This window comes from Aegilops tauschii, chromosome 2 (genome assembly GCF_002575655.3).
Source record: "Aegilops tauschii subsp. strangulata cultivar AL8/78 chromosome 2, Aet v6.0, whole genome shotgun sequence".
NCBI lineage: Eukaryota > Viridiplantae > Streptophyta > Magnoliopsida > Poales > Poaceae > Aegilops > Aegilops tauschii.
The window spans coordinates 431,115,486-431,127,953 of record NC_053036.3 but is presented as its reverse complement, the minus strand read 5'-3'; the positions used below and the strand labels follow the sequence as shown (position 1 = coordinate 431,127,953).

General features: G+C 41.6%; 1 protein-coding gene and 1 long non-coding RNA gene across 5 annotated transcripts; one reads left to right on the top strand and one right to left on the bottom strand.

The window, feature by feature from the left end:
* Positions 1 to 593: 593 nt before the first annotated feature.
* Positions 594 to 2,928, top strand: LOC141041713 (uncharacterized). Its single transcript, XR_012202939.1, has 3 exons — positions 594 to 956; positions 1,749 to 2,305; positions 2,579 to 2,928. It is a non-coding gene; the product is annotated as an uncharacterized lncRNA (long non-coding RNA).
* Positions 2,929 to 3,357: 429 nt separating this feature from the next.
* Positions 3,358 to 5,982, bottom strand: LOC120973531 (uncharacterized). 4 transcript variants are annotated; one of them, XM_073508738.1, is made up of 6 exons: positions 5,705 to 5,982; positions 5,435 to 5,614; positions 4,968 to 5,078; positions 4,383 to 4,506; positions 4,226 to 4,273; positions 3,545 to 3,802 (listed from the first exon to the last, which is right to left on the bottom strand). In XM_073508738.1, exons 2-5 carry the CDS (start codon positions 5,568 to 5,570, stop codon positions 4,246 to 4,248), a joined length of 399 nt encoding a protein of 132 aa, XP_073364839.1. In that variant the 5' UTR covers positions 5,571 to 5,614; positions 5,705 to 5,982; the 3' UTR covers positions 3,545 to 3,802; positions 4,226 to 4,245. The 4 variants fall into 4 exon arrangements, with proteins under 4 accessions (XP_073364837.1, XP_073364840.1, XP_073364839.1 ...); XM_073508736.1 differs by lacking the exon at positions 4,226 to 4,273 and having other exon boundaries at positions 3,358 to 3,802; XM_073508739.1 differs by lacking the exon at positions 4,226 to 4,273 and having other exon boundaries at positions 3,358 to 3,802; positions 4,999 to 5,078.
* Between the last annotated feature and the right edge of the window lie 6,486 nt (positions 5,983 to 12,468).

Below are 12,468 nucleotides of genomic sequence, written 5' to 3'. Positions count from 1 at the left end.
GAAGTGAGGAAGGGAGGGGGTATTTATAGCCGAAGTGAAAAACTGCTCGCCCGGAGAAATTGGACGAACGTGCCCCTGACCCTTCTCATTCGCGTGACATGTGTCACCCACGTACTGAGAGGTGGCGATCGTGCGAGATCGTGGGTGAATAGATAAATCTATCATGGAATGTGGAACGGTTTGAGCGGCAAAAGCCGAAAATTCAGATAAGATAAATTTTAAAGTTTCGTTCGCAACTTCTTCAGCTGACAAGGACACAGTGAAGATTTTGAACGAGTTTCAAATAAAACGCACATGAAGAATTTGTGAATAGAGTGGGTTGAGTTTAGCATAGAGAGAAGGTTCCGATCACATTCACTTAACAGAAAAGCCAAATAGCAATAAGTGAATGTTGTAGAGAACATAAACTATTCCTCACCCCAGTCGTCCCTCAAACCAGACGCCACAGCTACGCGAGAATAAAAGCGCGAACGTAAATTTACATCAGGCATGAATCGTAAAGTTACATCATGGGACCCCACGTAAAAAAAACACCGCGAGGTAAATTTACCTCGTCTCTACTTCGAATCAGGAGAAAACCAACTCCATGGATCGTGGGAGGGCTCCGCTGTTTTCCACGCCTCTCCTGCAGTCCACCAGCTCTACCCCTGATTTGTCCATCGTGCAGCCATGACGATTCCCCGTAGACCAGCGGAGCGGTTCGCTCTATCCGGTGGCCCGGAGCCGGCTCCGGTGGCTTTGCAGAAGGGAAGATGTCGTCTAGCCGGCGGGGTCCAGCTGAACTGAAGCAGCGGCGCCAAGTTGGGCTGCGATCTCAGCACCAGGGCGGCGCTCGGCGCATCGACGCACTCCGCGAGCTCGAGCCATTTTCATGTCTCTCCTCTCCCATCCTCACCTCCATGATTGGATCTGGATCCAAAGATTCCACCGGCTGCCGTTGAGTCGTCATGGTCTAGGTATGATCGACCTCCTCTTCAAGTTTGGTCACTGGTTCCTACTTCATGCGCCCATGAGCTCCAGCGCCGCCCCTTCCTCTCTTGAATATGGTCACCTGGGCACATCCCCCCTGGTGACATCCCTACCTATTTTTTCTACACTGAAGTTATTTTGTTTTGACAAGAGTGAGCCAGAATTTGTGTGTTGTGAGTTTGGCATCTAAATGGGGGTGGTAAGTTGTGATGGGACAGTGAATCACTTTGCCTGTTGTAATGCGAGCAGAACGAAATGACCATGTTATGATAAATAAAAATTCTTATGCTAAGGTCTTACAATGTTAGAAAAGTCGATGCATTATCTTTCTGAAATCAGCAGCAAAAGTATCAGTAGCTCATTTTGTTGTGGGGAGCAGAGCTTAACAGTCAATTAGTTTTGTTTTTAGTGCTGCTTAGAAATTTCCATAACATGTGTGAAGGCTAATTTGATTCTCAGTTCGTACAGTCACCTTGTTCTATTTCAGTTCTGCATCCTACTCAGATTTTGAGTTTGCTTGGTTTGTTCAAAAACCAGATCAAATTTTTTCAAGTGAAGAGAGAAATTTATTGACATAGGAAAGTTCTCCACTAACGCTCTTAATTTTGATACCTGCCATGTAGGAAAGTTCTCCCCCAAAACTGTGATTTCTCTGTATTTCCTGCGTGTGTTATGCAGTGGACAAGTGTGAAAAAGTTGTTGTCTATTTGACATGAAGAAGTTGAGGTAATGTGTTGCAAACATGATGTTTTCCTAACATCCAATTAATTTGGTTGCAGGACTCCATCACCACTACACAATCACATATGGAGGCTACTGACTAACTTATTTGTAGAATAAAGAGGCCAATATATTTAATCTTTTTAGGTATACTTTGGATTTAAGAAGAAGCTTAATCATTGTTATTTTATATATTTGATAGTTTTGACATAAACTCTGTCACATCTACTCAGTTGATTTGATTGGGAAGCTTAACGGTCTATGCGCTACTCCCTACCACTGTACAGCAGTATTTTTGGCAGTGTACTATCCAATTCTTAGCATTCTTTTTTCTGGCAATAACAAACACGGGAAGCCTTATTTTGATTTCTGCAATTGTGTTATGCTGGTGCATCATATATCATCAAGAAAAAAATAGACATAATTGCCAGTATACCCGATTTTGTTTTGGAATTAAATGCTTTAGATCTTGGATGCCGCTTTATCTCCTCTGTTATGTTGACTCAGATTTTATTGGACATATTGTTCAACTGGCCAAGAGAAGGAATTCTTGTTCAACGTGTTCTCAACATGTTGACTTCAGATGTTCTCTTTGAGAAATTATTGACACAGAGAAGTAATGACCTTTCTCCAGTTTTGCATATTAAGAACTATTGTTTGTTAATATCTCATCAATCTTCTTTGAGACAATTACAGTTTTGTAAATTTCCAAATTTATTGGAGAAAAGAGATCAAAATTTTCTTCTCATTCTCATGCAGCTTCAGATGTTTTACCCATCAGCTTTTGCTATAGGCTTTTGTACATGTTATCTTGCTTACAGCAAGATCTGCATCCTTGCATTGTAGATGGTAGTTGAACCAACTAATCCAGTATGAACTAATAGTGCAGGGGTTTCTATAGATGTAGCGCCACCAAGGAACATGTTGCGAGGAAGCACGTGTGGAGTGGTGGTGCTGCAACACCAAGATGCTCGTGTCACCGACTAGAACAAGGCAACAAAAACAATCATATGCAGTCACTCGACCTGTCGATGCTTGCGCAAATTCAGAAGCTTGACTGAATCTGCCAATGCTAGAAGAAGATAGAATAACTCTGAAATTTTTTTTTTGCGGGGAGAATAACTCTGAATTTGTATGCCATATATGGAACATGTCATTCATCCGATTTTTGGTTATTCATCTGACAAAATATCTGGATGCAAATGAAATTTTTAACAAGGCCAAGATTTCACTGCCGTATTTTTCATGATGTAGTGAATATTTTATCGGGGGTGCAATGCATTTAGCATTTAAATTATTATGTCAATAAAATTGCTCCATGCGAGCGGTTGTCAAATTTCCTTGTAGAAGTACCACTGGAAGTTCATTCTTCTAATCTGTGTGTGCTTTCTGCAGATGATGATAGGCTTATCAATAAGTGTCTTGTTGAGTGTATCTAAGAAAAATAATGTTCAGTTATTTGTTTGGGAGTCCTCCTTTTGATTCTCCTCCAGCGTTTTGTAGCACTGTCTACTGCATCATCACGTCTTGTACTCAACCCATTAGCTGACCACACACAAAAAGATACTTTGTGTTCAACTCATTAGCTCTAGACCACACACAAAAATATTCTTGTGAGTTGTTGTGAAGACATAAGTATTGCATTGATACACTGGGCTGCATGAGAACTACCCAAAAAGCACTTGAATTTCATTACATAACTAGGTCGGTTTACAATGAACAAACACGATCTGAGTTCGTCATACACAATCATACAGACAATAAATTCAGTAAGCTATTTGAGAAAGTAGCATCTAAATATTCAATATCTACAGACAAGACTATCTATCTGTAGTGACAAGACTATCTTTCTGTAGTGCAACACTCTCCCATCGATCTTGAGATGGACATTGTTCTGGCCTATCTGCAGACATTTGTAGTTCCAATTAGGGGTTGCAAAATCAACATCTGGATGACTGTAAAGTTTCTGCGAAGATGTATTTCCAGTTAGCCTTTGCAACATCCTCATCTGGATGACCATACAGTTTGAGCAATGATTTCTGAAAAAGTTCCAGAGCTTGGACAACTGTTACATGTACACGCATCATTGCAGCTCCTTGTGACTACTCTGTTCCTGTCATGGGAAGAGAACCTTGATATACAGAAACTGTAGATTTGTGGAAAGTTAGTGTTGTCGAAATTTTACTGTGATATTTTCATTCATCAAATAATGGTGCATGATAGCGGACAAGATAATAAGTCAAGAGAGATGTGAGCAGGATCTCAACTACAAAAGATTAATTAGTTTTTTTTAGAGAAGATTAATTAGTTGTTGATACTATGCCATTCTATCCAAACCTATACAAAAGTAACAAATTCTTCCATTCTGTATTGCCCAAAGCCCCAAACAATCTAGGGAGTAGAATGCGCGTGAGAAAATGCACATCTGTCTTTGAGTTCCCTGCTACTTGCAAATAAAATGAAGGGGGCAATAATTTGCATAGAAATATTAAGAGAACTAGTAAACCCATAGCATCGACTTGTTGGCAGGATTTACCTTACGACCAAAATTTGAAGTCAGGACATGAATTTCTGAAACAAACAACTGCAAATGGTAGGTTTGCTCACCATGAAATCCCGAATGGAAAACAGTAACAAAACGTGAACCAAAAAAAAAATCCTAGCTGGACTGAAGATTTAGCTCGCCACCGTACCCTGATGTCGAATCCCAATGGTGTGCTCCGCCCACCATATAACCACCCACAGCAGTGCCGAGGCCGGCCGGCGCTTGCTGATGCCACCTGTCGAGCCAGTCGCAGGCTCCCAAAGCTTCAAAACCTTTGGGTAAATGGCAAACAGTCTTAGAAATTCTCCTAGAAAGGAACAGCTTAAAGATTCACGTACACCTAAACCATGTACTTGCATGAGCACACAACTACTAAACACTCCTTAATCTGAATCGTGTTATTCATTTTCTATAGATGGACTAATAAACTCCAAAATACAACACTGTCCTTGTCCTATTCTTATATGCAAGTGCAACTAAACTGATTAATGTTTGCTAACAGCAAAAATTGCTTGCTTTATACTGAATCCCTGATTTGTTGGAATTGCCGAAGAAACTAGTTGTGAGTTCCAATTAGGTAACTGCATAGTGCAGCTACCTACGCCAGCAGCTATGCCTGATTGTACTATATTCAAATCAAGCTAATTTCCTGGTGCACATGACCATCGTGAAGTGACTCATGCAACCAACTTTGATATAATAAACACAAGAGCAGTCGAACCCCAATCCTAACCAATCAGAACATAATTTTCTCGCCTGCGCACCATTGCCTCGTCTCCAAGTCCCTTGCATACATCTTCTTCTGCTCCTAGATTTCTTGGCAGAATTCCAATTCCTCGATTGCCTAATAAATTCACAAAACATAAAGCTAGCATCATCGATTAAAATCTTATCTTAAGAATAGCAAAAAATAGAAATCCTCGTAAAGTGAATATTCTTTAATTGAAGAAATATTGCTCGTATGTATGTGCAAATTTCGATTATAACATAAATATACAGATAGCATTGTCAGCTAGGTACAGACTGACTCTTTATGCACATCATTACTAACCTTCAATTAAGTTAGAACCATCATTTATTGCTAAAGGATGAAAAATTGAAAATTCGTGAAACTTAAACAAAAGCAAAATCAGTAGAGTATTCATATGTCCCGTGACAAACAAAAATTGATCTCAGCTAGATTGAAGTCTGATACTCTACTGTTGTTCCTTTCTCCGCAGCCTTGAGCTTTCTCCTCTTCTTCTATGTCATCCATATGGTCTTCATCTCCTCCTTGAATTGATCCCACCGCCAGGAGTCCGTCTCGAGCGTTACCTCCATCACCCGAGCTCCTCATTTATCTTTCCTTTCCTTTCTTGGTCTGCTTCCTCTTCCCCTGCACTGCTCCCAAAAACCAATAAGCCTAACCCTAGAAATTCAGAAGTTCATGGAGGAGGATAGGGGAAGACGAGGAGGAGGGTGGTCTTATACCGCCGACAGTGGAGAGGGACGCCGGAGAAGATCGCTGTCACTGCCGAGCTTCGCCCAGATCTTGCATCCCCCACGGTGCCTCCGAGTCGTTGCCGCACGAGAGAGGAAAGGGTAATACTCCACACGCGAAAGAGGTAGTCCTCGCCGTTGGGTCATCCCTCCGGCGCCGTCGCTGGCTCGCTGCCGCTGCCTCCGCATTGACGAGATTTTTTATTTTTTGAGGGGAACCGCAATGGCGAGATGCGAGCAGCCGGAGGGAGAGAGAAACGGACCGGGGGAGTGGGCTAGTTTTTTTTCCTTTGCCATCAAGGGTAGTGGACGACCCGTTTTCCATCGACGTAAAATTACATTGCTGACGTTAGTTAAACTAGACCATTGCTCGGTCGATCGACCCGGGTGAGGAATTACTTATTCTTCATCCTGAGTATTAAATAGACCATATATATATATACACACACGGTAGCGCTAAACTAAGCGAGCGCGTAAAACCAGTAACCGTACACTCCGGCCGCGCTAATTACCTGTTTGGCGCAAGTCCAACACCACCAGCGCCCCGCTTTAGCAATTGATGGTAAACTACCTGTAGAAAAATAGTAACGAATTTAATTCGGTTACTGCTGGTAGTGCCCCACCTCCGTCCCGTGGGGATGTATTTGCTAACGACGGTAAAACAGATCGCAAATATGGTAATGGAAAAAGTAGCTTTACCATATTGCACCCAACTACACTACTACACATGGCTCTTACCATTATCTCTACTTCTCTACTACCTAAAAGAAACGTAAGGTTCCCTCTCCCTTCTTACGTTGACCCCTTTCGTCCGACTCCCCGTCCCCGCATCGCTCCTCCCACCCCAGGTCGTCGTTCCACCTGGTTTTCTTTTCCTCGGTTTTTTTTCTCAAACCGATTTTGGTGCGTCAAGAAAGGAAATCTGTAACCCGGCCCGCTCCTCATGCCATCGTCTACTGCCCCATTAGCATTCCCGTAAGGGTTTCCATGCCCCCAGAGCGGCGGCGGCCGCTCACACTTTTGCCAAGGCGTCGGCCATGGCGCTCCCCGGCGGCAGGCTCGAGGGGATCTGGGCAAAGCGCGTGCCGCGGTGGAAGCAGCTGCCCTCGGCGACGGCGGCGCGGACGTCCGAGTTCTCCACCCTCTTATGCCATCGGACCAGCAGCAACACCGGATCCAGTCGCTCGAGGTGGACGGGGTTGGAGCCAAGGTGTACTCCCTGACCAACGCTCCTCCCTTTGCATGACGGCGTCGCTACTCCAACTTCCCTCACTGATGATACTCTTCAATTGTCGGCTCGTACTACCACCAACTTCTCTACGCAGGTACTACACTCAATCTGGTTGCTCCCGCCCTCCGCATGGCGAAATTAGATTTTCGTGCATGGCTGTTAGATAGGCAGAGATCATCAGATGAAAAGGGTTCATGCATACAGCGAGCGCGGTGCACACACACATGCATGTCATCTTGACTGCAAGTGCAATTAGCCTGTCCATCGGCCTCGTGCATTTGACTGCACATGCCATGTGGTCCTTGATCATTAACTCAGTGATCAAATTACTATGGCTAACTTCAGGAGAAAAAAATTATTGTGATTTCTTCATTCAGGAATCTGGAGCAAATTATTATGCACTAGCACTAATATGGTTACCTTCGATGGGCTTATTGCCTGCATGTGCTTTTTCAAGTTTGTTTGTGTGTTTTCTCTTCTGGTTGTTCCTTTTCTACAAGTGTTGTCATATAAACAGAAATGAAACTCACATTCTTATTTCAGATGTATAGATAAATGTGAGTCGGCCTTCAAACTTGCCAAAAACGGGTATGGACATAGATTTAAGGGTTATCATTCACTTAAATCTCAACGAAAATGATATCTGTTTACATTCGGAACCGAGATAAATAGGAATCATTTTGTTCATGATACTTGGTTACATGAGCTTTTTCTCTTCTGTGTAGGCCAAAATTGTACAAAGTTATCTCCTGAAGTTATATCGAAGGTGAATTCTGTGAGGTAACCATCTAAATTAGTTTTTAATATTTGTTATAGGCTCTTGTGTTGAAAGGTTTTCGCTTGGTCAATCTCTTACCTTTTAGTATTTCAAGAATCAATTTATAAATGTTGTAGTAGCAGGGGATGAGACTGTTAAAAATAGGGACAATGGTGTAAAACTAAATTGGCACTATTACCCGGACGCGGAGTTTCTGCACCCGAGCTCAAATGAGCTCGGGTGAACAGTAAAATCAAAACTAAATAAAAAAATTCAAAAAAATCCAATTTTTTTTGGGAGAAACATTGACAAAAGTTCTAAGTGCTTGCAAAAATTCGTCATGAAATCACATTCCTAGAAGGCATGGCAAAAAAAAAAAACAAAAACAGTACTCTGAAAAAGCTACTTTCAAAAGCATTTTGAAGCACTGAATTTGTTTTTTTTGCCACGCCTTACAGGAATGTGATTTCATGATGAATTTTTGCAGGCACTTAGAACTTTTGTCAATGTTTCTCTAAAAAAAAATTAGAATTTTTTGAATTTTTTTTGAATTTTTTTTGATTTTACTGTTCACCGAGCTCAAATGAGCTCGGGAGCAGAAAGGCACTTTCGTTATTACCCGCTTCCATACATTTGGACTAATGTTCTGTGTCCATTTTAGGTTCTGAAAAATGAGATGCGGTAAAAAGTAAAGCTTAGTTGCAGCAACATGTTTAGACTACAATGAAGAGGGGTCATTGTTGATCAGCCTGCAAGGTCAATAACAATGTTAGTTGATAATGGTTCTTAATATGGATGAGAATCATAAAAGATATATTTTTCCACGATTGATAATGGTCACCTAATGCTTAGACCCCGGTGCAACGCACGGGCAATTACCTAGTCCATGGTAAAAAAAATAGCACATATGGTAATGGAACTAAAATCATTACACGCGCCTCCGGCCACTGCTATGATTAGGCCAAATTCCACTTAGTAATGAGTTAATGAAACTTAGTAATGAAATGTTCCCGGCGTCTCGTAAAGCTTTTACTACCGAACACTAAGTATATTACCACCAAATCTCAACTTAAGGGAAGGTGTGAAAGTGTCTGACACGTTTACTATAAAACATACTAGTGTTTACTGTCAGATCTCACGCAGATTTGAGTCTGGTTGAGCAATTTAGAAATTGTAATTCGTCTTCAACATTTACCATATATTGATTATATTCTATAATGGCATGCTAGACAGAAAGTTAAACATGTTAATTATTTCTCCCTTAACAATTACCATAAATTAATCATATTTTACTATAGTCATAAACACCCATGTTCACATGCATATAATTAGCGATCAATTTAGTACACTGGTACTGGTTCTAGTTCTACTACTCTATGGAATATCTTAATATGTCATGTCCATATGTGTACTATTACGAGAGATACAAGAAGTTTACTACTTTTTCCCATGATTTTACGATCAAATTTGTCCCATGAGTGTGTGTAGTAACGGTCGTAGCCGGTTTACTAGAATATACACATGTTTTACTAGGTAATTGCCCGTGCGTTGCACCGGGGTCTAAGCATTAGGTGACCATTATCAATCGTGGAAAAATATATCTTTTATGATTCTCATCCATATTAAGAACCATTATCAACTAACATTGTTATTGACCTTGCAGGCTGATCAACAATGACCCCTCTTCATTGTAGTCTAAACATGTTGCTGCAACTGAGCTTTACTTTTTACCGCATTTCATTTTTCAGAACCTAAAATGGACACAGAACATTACTCCAAATGTATGGAAGCGGGTAATAGCGAAAGTGCCTTTCTGCTCCCGAGCTCATTTGAGCTCGGTGAACAGTAAAATCGAAAAAAAATAAAAAAAAATCAAAAAATTCCAATTTTTTTAGAGAAACATTGACAAAAGTTCTAAGTGCCTGCAAAAATTCATAATGAAATCACATTCCTGTAAGGCGTGGCAAAAAAAAACAAATTCAGTGCTTCAAAATGCTTTTGATAGTAGCTTTTTCAGAGTACTGTTTTTGTTTTTTTTGCCATGCCTTCTAGGAATGTGATTTCATGACGAATTTTTGCAAGCACTTAGAACTTTTGCAAGCACTTAGAGCTCATTTGAGCTCGGGTGCAGAAACTCCGCGTCCGGGTAATAGTGCCAATTTAGTTTTACACCATTGTCCCTATTTTTAACAGTCTCATCCCCTGCTACTACAACATTTATAAATTGATTCTTGAAATACTAAAAGGTAAGAGATTGACCAAGCGAAAACCTTTCAACACAAGAGCCTATAACAAATATTAAAAACTAATTTAGATGGTTACCTCACAGAATTCACCTTCGATATAACTTCAGGAGATAACTTTGTACAATTTTGGCCTACACAGAAGAGAAAAAGCTCATGTAACCAAGTATCGTGAACAAAATGATTCCTATTTATCTCAGTTCCGAATGTAAACAGATATCATTTTCGTCGAGATTTAAGTGAATGATAACCCTTAAATCTATGTCCATACCCGTTTTTGGCAAGTTTGAAGGCCGACTCACACTTATCTATACATCTGAAATAAGAATGTGAGTTTCATTTCTGTTTATATGACAACACTTGTAGAAAAGGAACAACCAGAAGAGAAAACACACAAACAAACTTGAAAAAGCACATGCAGGCAATAAGCCCATCGAAGGTAACCATATTAGTGCTAGTGCATAATAATTTGCTCCAGATTCCTGAATGAAGAAATCACAATAATTTTTTTCTCCTGAAGTTAGCCATAGTAATTTGATCACTGAGTTAATGATCAAGGACCACATGGCATGTGCAGTCACATGCACGAGGCCGATGGACATGCTAATTGCACTTGCAGTCAAGATGACATGCATGTGTGCGTGCACCGCGCTCGCTGTATGCATGAACCCTTCTCATCTGATGATCTCTGCCTATCTAACAGCCATGCACGAAAATCTAATTTCGCCATGCGGAGGGCGGGAGCAACCAGATTGAGTGTAGTACCTGCGTAGAGAAGTTGGTGGTAGTACGAGCCGACAATTGAAGAGTATCATCAATGAGGGAAGTTGGAGTAGCGACGCCGTCATGCAAAGGGAGGAGCGTTGGTCAGGGAGTACACCTTGGTCCAACCCCGTCCACCTCGAGCGGCCGGATCCGGTGTTGCTACTGGTCCGATGGCATAAGAGGGTGGAGAACTCGGACGTCCGCGCCGCCGTCGCCGAGGGCAGCTGCTTCCACCGCGGCACGCGCTTTGCCCAGATCCCTTCGAGCCTGCCGCCGGGGAGCGCCATGGCCGACGCCTTGGCGAAAGTGTGAGCGGCCGCCGCCGCTCTGGGGGCATGGAAACCCTTACGGGAATGCTAATGGGGCAGTAGACGATGGCATGAGGAGCGGGCCGGGTTACAGATTTCCTTTCTTGACGCACCAAAATCGGTTTGAGAAAAAAACCGAGGAAAAGAAAACCAGGTGGAACGACGACCTGGGGTGGGAGGAGCGATGCGGGGACGGGGAGTCGGACGAAAGGGGTCAACGTAAGAGGGGAGAGGGAACCTTACGTTTCTTTTAGGTAGTAGAGATATGTTCATGTATTATATCTAAGATATTTCAAAGCAAGTTACATGAGAAAATTGCATATGAGCCCATAGTTTTTGTTATATTTGTGAAATATGTATATATTTGTACGTAAAAAAGAACATACTCAAAACATGGTATATACTACCTAAAAATTAGTATATATATACTACCTAATCATTGTTATATATATATAAAGTTGAAGAAAATGAACAACTGAGGAATTTTAAAAATGAGGAAAAACTCAAATTGAAGACTTTCAATTTTTGTTGGTGGCGTGACCCACCGTATAAGAATGATGATTTCAGACACCGCGTACAATTGTCGTAGGGCTCTGAGAATCAAATTCTTCGTTAATTTCTTCACACTTAGAGTGTTAGTCTTCATTGATTGAAGAAAAACGTTTCTTCGTGTGTTGCACATCTAAGTCATCAATTTTGCATAAGTGTTAGGATGTGTGTCCTTTTCAAAGGACATTCGAAGATTCTAGGATATTTAGCTCACACCTCGACTTGCTAAATCTCTTCTCATCCAAGGGCTTTGTGAAGATATCGACTAGCTGTTCTTCAGTCTTCACATGCTCAATAGAGATGTCGCCCTTCAACACATGATCACGAAGAAAATGATGACGAATCTGAATGTGCTTTGTCTTCGAGTGCTGAACTGGGTTATGAGCAATCTTGATGGCACTCTCATTGTCACAGTAGAGAGGCACATTCTTCATATTGACGCCGTAGTCCTTGAGGGTTTGCTTCATCCACATCAATTGAGCACAGCAAGAACCAGCAGCAATGTACTCAGCTTCAGCAGTAGACAGTGATACGCAGTTCTGTTTCTTCGAGGACCAACAGACCAAGGATCGTCCGAGGAAATGGCATGTGCCTGATGTTGACTTGTGGTCCACACGATCACCAGCGTAGTCAGAGTCTGAATATCCAATGAGATCAAAAGCCGAGTCCTTGGGATACCATAATCCAAGTGTTGGCGTGTGAGCTAGATATCGAAGAATATGCTTCATATCCTTATGGTGTGATTCCTTCGGTTTAGCTTGAAATCGGGCACACATGCAAACACTAAGCATAATGTCTGGCCTAGATGCACATAAATACAATAAAATCATGGAGCGGTATACCTTTTGATCGAAGTCAATACCATTTTCATCAGTGCATAGATCGCCATTTGTGGGCATAGC

What these genes read in the sequence shown, in the direction of transcription:
- LOC120973531 (XM_073508736.1), bottom strand. Translation starts at nt 5,570, where the DNA reads ATGAGGAGCTCGGGTGATGGAGGTAACGCTCGAGACGGACTCCTGGCG. An exon ending in CTGCGGAGAAAGGAACAACA is followed by an intron (nt 5,079 to 5,434) that starts GTAGAGTATCAG and finishes TGAATTTATTAG; the next exon opens with GCAATCGAGGAATTGGAATT. An exon ending in AGAAAATTATGTTCTGATTG is followed by an intron (nt 4,507 to 4,967) that starts GTTAGGATTGGG and finishes ATTTACCCAAAG; the next exon opens with GTTTTGAAGCTTTGGGAGCC.